General features: G+C 45.2%; 1 protein-coding gene across 3 annotated transcripts in view; it reads right to left on the bottom strand.

Moving 5' to 3' along the window:
• Positions 1 to 1892: 1892 nt before the first annotated feature.
• Positions 1893 to 7500, bottom strand: part of LOC148069847 (forkhead box protein P1-B-like) — a 41793-nt gene continuing 36185 nt past the window's right edge. For 2 of the 3 annotated variants that reach the window (XM_087801572.1, XM_087801574.1), the window contains exon 15: positions 1894 to 4242. In XM_087801572.1, coding sequence (XP_087657698.1) covers positions 4098 to 4242 — 145 coding nt within the window. In that variant the 3' untranslated portion in view covers positions 1894 to 4097. Of the gene's footprint in view, positions 4243 to 7500 lie in introns of all 3 variants that reach the window. The other variant, XM_087801573.1, reaches the window with a different exon arrangement.

The following is a 7500-nucleotide window of genomic DNA, read 5'->3' as shown; positions in this document are numbered from 1 at the left end:
GAAATTCTACTGAAGCCTGAAGACGATGTTCAGACGAGACGATCAACTTGAAACATTTAAAACATTAATAACATTAAAAACATTAATAAAAAAGTCTCTTTTGACCGTATCTGGTCCAGAAGTTCAGCGAGTTCATCTAAACCTTGGGATCAACAAACGAGGATCAACAACAAACGAGGAGATTTGAAACTTTTCTGAACAACCAGCGTTTTTATTGCATGTTGAGAATGTCAGTCACTGACGTACAGTTTCTGCTTCAGGCAGACGAGGAATGATGAGACGTTACACTGAAGTGACAAGATTTCTCTCAAAGAAAGTTCAAAGGAAACGACGTAAGAAAAGGAATGAGAAACGAAAGACAAGCTCTTCTTCTTCTTCTTCAGGAAAGAAAGTGTGACGAGAAGGAAGAGGGAACGACAGGATGGCTTCTCTTGCAGTGACCTCTACTGTGACCTTTGAGATAAAAATATAAATATCTTCAAACTAAAGGAGGTGGACACGACAATATTCTTTACATCTTGGCACTGCATATTTTTCTTCTTTTCCTATTAACTTCATAGAAAATATCCTTAATACTCCCGTATATTATTAGTTACTGACCCTTCAAACCAAAAAACCCACAACCCTGGGATGAATCATGCAAGTTCTCGCTCGTCGAGCGAACAAATACCTGTCGGCCCTTTTTTTTCTTTTTTCTCTTTTTTTTGTCAAGCAGGAACTTTCGAGGCGGAGCCACAGGCGGCAGTGGCCAGTGGTCGGACCGTCGGAGGAAGATATAAAAACAGATTTACACAAAACAAAACTGTACAAAATGCTTCGGTCACTGGTGACAGAGAAAAGTCTGTCGTCTATTTTACACTTTTAAAATCAGGGACCCCCCCCATGACCCCTCCATGACCCCTCCATGACCCCTCCATGACCCCCCCCATGACCCCCCCATGACCCCCCCCTCCACCACAGCCGTGTCAAAGCGAATATTACTAAGTCAAATACATTTGCAGCACATTTTCCGATACATACAGCAGTTTCTTCTGTCAATGTTCAGGATCCACTCATGACACGTATGTACAGTCGAGCAGTCACAGTCACAGACACAGTCACAGACACAGTCACAGACACAGTCACAGACGCAGTCGAGCAGTCACAGACACAGACGCTGTCACAGACGCAGTCACAGTCACAGACGCAGTCACAGACAGTCGAGCAGTCACAGACACAGTCACAGACAGTCGAGCAGTCACAGACAGTCGAGCAGTCACAGACAGTCGAGCAGTCACAGACAGTCGAGCAGTCACAGACACAGTCACAGACAGTCGAGCAGTCACAGACAGTCGAGCAGTCACAGACAGTCGAGCAGTCACAGACACAGTCACAGACAGTCGAGCAGTCACAGACACAGTCACAGACAGTCGAGCAGTCACAGACACAGTCATAGACGCAGTCACAGACAGTCGAGCAGTCACAGACGCAGTCGAGCAGTCACAGACACAGACGCTGTCACAGACGCAGTCACAGTCACAGACGCAGTCACAGACAGTCGAGCAGTCACAGACACAGTCACAGACAGTCGAGCAGTCACAGACAGTCATAGACGCAGTCACAGACAGTCGAGCAGTCACAGACGCAGTCACAGACAGTCGAGCAGTCACAGACACAGTCATAGACAGTCGAGCAGTCACAGACAGTCGAGCAGTCACAGACGCAGTCACAGACAGTCGAGCAGTCACAGACGCAGTCACAGACAGTCGAGCAGTCACAGACACAGTCATAGACAGTCGAGCAGTCACAGACAGTCGAGCAGTCACAGACACAGTCACAGACAGTCGAGCAGTCACAGACACAGTCATAGACGCAGTCACAGACAGTCGAGCAGTCACAGACAGTCGAGCAGTCACAGACAGTCGAGCAGTCACAGACAGTCGAGCAGTCACAGACACAGTCACAGACAGTCGAGCAGTCACAGACACAGTCATAGACGCAGTCACAGACAGTCGAGCAGTCACAGACGCAGTCACAGACAGTCGAGCAGTCACAGACAGTCGAGCAGTCACAGTCACAGACGCAGTCACAGACGCAGTCACAGACGCAGTCAAAGACAGTCGAGCAGTCAAAGACGCAGTCACAGACGCAGTCACAGACGCAGTCACAGACGCAGTCAAAGACAGTCGAGCAGTCACAGTCACAGACGCAGTCACAGACGCAGTCACAGACGCAGTCACAGACAGGACGAGGAGAAACGAATCATGAAGCCTGAGTTTCTGGAGGTCGAGCTCTGACATGCAAACACTGGGAATCGTGAGGTTCTCGTGCAGTTGTGTTGAGGAACGTTCAGCTACACCTGCTGAGAAGGTTCTGCTCGTTTGTCACGTCGTGCTACTGAAGCGGTGAAGGTTCTTGTACCTTCAGAGTCGACAGGAGTGTTTTTAAGAATAAAAAAAACATCACAATCACAACGTGTCGCCTGAACAACGGGATCTGTCGACGCTCGAGGAGAACAGAAGCTCGAGGAGAACAGAAGCTCGAGGAGAACATAAGCTTGTGGAGAACAGAAGGTCTTGAAGAACAGAAGCTCGAGGAGAACAGAAGCTCGAGGAGAACAGAAGCTCGAGGAGAACAGAAAATGGCGGTTCAGTCGTCAAACCTTCTTCTTCAACCTGCCGGATTTGGTCATTTTTGTTTCAGCTCTCGTGACGTTTGGTCGACGCAGGATTAAAACTTTGGTCGTCGCTGATCCTCCTCGACGTCTGTTGCATGAACGTGTCTTTGGTCGTCGCAGCAGAAGCGAAGGCAGAAGAAATGAAAGGAAATAAAGACGTTTCACACGACGTTCACGACGTTGATCTGACATTATTTACCAGTGAAGGTCATTGAAAGGTCATCGTGTGCTTTTGTTTTTCTGACACTTTTTCAACTAACTAAAAATAAAAGGAAACGTTTTGTTAAATTAGGTTTGAATTCGTCTAAATATAAATCCAAGCATTTGGAACGAAACTTGTTATCTTTGAAACGATCAGTTTCTTCGTTCCTGAACGAACGAAACCCTCGTTTAGACGTTGATTCTTCTCTAGAGTTTAATCTTAATCTTCTTCAGTAAAACATCATTTTTTCAAGGTTTCGCTCAAACTTGAGTTCGATTCCCGGGAAGTTTCATCACGACATCGTCACCGTGACGACCAGTTCAGTGAAAGAACGATTACTTTAAAACTTTATCGTCTCGTGTTCCTGCGTCTTATCGTGAATCAGATCCTCTGGTCAGGACTAAAGGTCACGGGTTCACAGCAGGGGTCGCGACGCAGAAACTCTTCTCTGGGTTTGAATGTCGTTTTCACGCGACGACCACGAGCGAAGCCACTGGAATGTTTGAAACTCTGGAGTCTCGGCTCCATCCTGCGAGTCAAACGAGTCAGTAGAACCGTGAGTCACGACGAGTGCCATCCTTTTCTCAGTGGTCGTCATGACGACGAGAGGCGAGCATTGTGTCGTTTCATCAGGATCAATCCTGAGGATTAAACTAAACTTCATTGACGCGACAGAACCTTCATGAGCAGCCGTGCACACTTCATGTGCTGCGGGGGCGGAGCCAGGGGGCGAGGGGCGGGGCCAGAGGGGCGAGGGGGCGGGGCCAGGGGAGAAGAAAAGTTGCTACTATGTTTGGAACATTGGCTTCACGAGTGTGTGCTCTGGGAAACATTCATCATCAAGTGCTGAACACACAGAATTTTGGGCCACGAAGCCTGACGAGGTCACGAAAGACAAGAAAAGGAAAAACAGCAATGAAGACCCGCTTAACCCCGCCCACCTAAAACATCCCTCACGTGCAGGAGGCAGTGGTCGGCCTCACACATCAAACACACCAAACGTCAGGCGTTCTGTCTCGGCGTCCAGAGAGAGACGTGGGCGAGGGTTGGGGGGACAGTGGTGGGGTGGGGGGGGGACCCCAGTGGCGGTCGTGGACCACGTCTCTGCGTACCACACGGTACCGTCGCACACGCCCGGGTCCGTCTGACCCGGCGTGTGTTCTTGTCATGGCACTGAAAGTTACTTGAAAACGAGGCTGCAGTTCACGGCTCGTCCTACAGGCGACCGACGCGGCGCCACTACAGCATGTCGTCGTGGTTCTGGTCGTCGTCGTAGTCCCTGTGGTGGTCGAAGTCCGGACTGTGGTTGGCGGTCGTGACCAGGGAGAGCGGCCCGTCCTGGTCCTCGGGGTCCAGGGGTTCCTCCTTCACGCTGATGTGATGCCTGGAGGAGCAGAGCGTCAGTCACCACCAATGAATGCAACCGCCGTCTCCGGCGAGTCCAGAACGAATCACTGACATTATGACGTCATGAGAGTCAAGAACAATGTTCAAATGTTAGTTGATTTATTTTGTCTGTTTCTCGTCATCGTGACCAACTCGTTATTGTTCTTCAATTAAGTTTGGAATTTTTAGTTTTTATCATTATTTATTTTATTATTTCTATCATTATTTCTATTATTATTTCTATCGTTATTTCTATCATTATTTATTTTATTATTTCTATCATTATTTCTATTATTGTTTCTATCATTATTTCTATCAATATATCCGTAATTAATTTACATCACTAATTATATCAATAATTCTATTATTTCAATCATTATTTACAACAATTATTTATTTCATTATTCACATAATTACTTATATAATTATTTACATCATTAATTATTTATATTATTTCTATTAGACCTTGACCTCCTGAGGGATCAATACCTTATATCATTATTTCTCTACAAACATGAATGAATGGATCAAATTAACTGTTCATTGTTCACCTGTGTTTGATTATTTTCTCTCAACACGTTCAGTTCTATAACGTCCAGGTGAGTCTCAGGTAAATATAACGTCCAGGTGAGTCTCAGGTAAATATAACGTCCAGGTGAGTCTCAGGTAAATATAACGTCCAGGTGAGTCTCAGGTAAATATAACGTCCAGGTGAGTCTCAGGTAAATATAACGTCCAGGTGAGTCTCAGGTAAATATAACGTCCAGGTGAGTCTCAGGTAAATATAACGTCCAGGTGAGTCTCAGGTAAATATAACGTCCAGGTGAGTCTCAGGTATATATAATGTCCAGGTGAGTCTCAGGTAAATATAACGTCCAGGTGAGTCTCAGGTAAATATAACGTCCAGGTGAGTCTCAGGTAAATATAACGTCCAGGTGAGTCTCAGGTAAATATAATGTCCAGGTGAGTCTCAGGTAAATATAACGTCCAGGTGAGTCTCAGGTAAATATAATGTCCAGGTGAGTCTCAGGTAAATATAACGTCCAGGTGAGTCTCAGGTAAATATAATGTCCAGGTGAGTCTCAGGTAAATATAATGTCCAGGTGAGTCTCAGGTAAATCAGTCACGGAGTCAAATGCACACGTTTGTCTCTGAAAGTCTGGAAGTCGACGGAACGATCGACGTCTTTTCTTCGCTTCGATCTGCGTCACAAACTGAGGACGAGAACGAACCGGAGGGTTCGACGCAGGAGTGAAGGGGCCTCACGGAGCCACGGGTAGACGGAGGCCGGCGCGGCCGCAGGCTCTTCATCGCTTCCCTGGGACGGATGAAGGCGCGCGAGCTCCTGGATCCTGGTGTGTGTTCTCGTTAACATGCACGACCAGCAAGCGTCTCGGGAGGACGACCCGGAGCCGCCGCCGTCATTAATCAACTTCAGGCGAACACAGCGACCAGACGCCGGCGCTTGGAAGCTCCACAATTAATGCAGATTCTCCGGCGAAGTGTCAATAAGAGAAGAAAAGCTCTGGCAGCGGCGGCGCAGGCTGCTCGCTCGCACAACACGCTGATAAGAAACACCGCCTGGCGAGAATAATAACGCTGTCACTTGTAAACAAGCGAGAACACGAGACCCTCGCCGTCGCCCAACGGATCCGCCGAACGTCTCGGAGCCGGAGGACGACCTGGCGAGCGGCGGGCCGACCTGTCAGGACGCATCAGTTACCGCGGCGACCGGGGACCTCCATCAACAAAGGCGCGTCAGGGTTACTGACGGCGGCGCCGTAACGATCGTGACGGAGGCGCCGCATGCTAATGAGCCGCCATGTTTTGATGTAAATTATGAAAAAGGGGGAAAAGTAAAGTCAGCTCTTCTATCGCTGCTCACATCAAAGTCCACAAGTGCCGTCGCCTCGGGTCGAGTCTGACGCTGCAGGCGGACATGAAACTGTTATTATTCTGCTGCTGATCTCACACTTTGCTCATAATTAGATTTTGCTGGATCTTTAATTCTCGGCTGAAAAAACTCTTCACGGTCAGCAGAGCTTTTATTATTGTCGGCGCCACCAGACGGAGTTGCATCTTTGTTAATTATTATTGGATGGATTCAGCGACTGGTGAACCAAACAGATCTAAAGTAAAACACTTTGACTTCTTTTGATTCTTAGATTCTTTTTTTTTTAAATAAGATCGTACGGTTTGTAAAGATATTATTCAAACTATAATCATCGTCTTAACATCTAATAAAACCATCGTCAGGTGACTTTATTTTAGTGGATTTAATACTTAAACTCATTAAAGTCTTGAATTATCGGATGAAACTTGAATAAAAACATTTAAAAACTAAATAAATGACTTGATGTTCAGGAATGAAAGCTGAGTAAATGTTTAATAAATAATATACACGAGAATTAAAACTTATTTGGTGATACATTTATTATTATAAATGATTCATTTATTTGTTTTATTGTATTTATTATTTAACACATTTTCACTCAAGACAACATCAGAATAAAATGATATCCAAATATCGTTTGTTAAATATATATTTAACGGTTTAAATAAATATAACTTGCTCACAATAGTTCTACAAATGTATAAAAATACATCAATACATATCATTTACTATTTAAAATGTTTCTTCAATAGTTAAACATGCAACATTCCAGCCAAAAATATTCAAAATAAAAACTTTCTCTTCAACATAAATGTAAACTTTTTTACAAGAACTTTTTTCCTGCTGCACGACCTGAGCTGAACCACTTATACACACACACTTATACACACACACTTATACACACACACACACACTTATATACACACACACACACACACACACACACTTATACACACACACACACTTATATACACACACACACACACTTATACACACACACACACACACTTATACACACACACTTATACACACACACACACACACACTAATACACACACACACACACACTTATACACACACACACACACACACACACACACACACACTTATACACACACACACACACACTTATACACACTTATACACACACACACACACACACTTATACACACTTATACACACACACACACTTATACACACTTATACATACACCTATACACACACACTTATACACACACACACACACACACTTATACACACACACACACTTATACACACACATTTATACACACACTTATACACACACCTATACACACGCATTTATACACACACTTATAAACACACACACTTATACACACACAT

Source organism: Callionymus lyra, chromosome 10, assembly GCF_982586985.1.
Source record: "Callionymus lyra chromosome 10, fCalLyr1.hap1.1, whole genome shotgun sequence".
NCBI lineage: Eukaryota > Metazoa > Chordata > Actinopteri > Syngnathiformes > Callionymidae > Callionymus > Callionymus lyra.
This window is presented reverse-complemented; position numbering and strand designations above follow the sequence as displayed.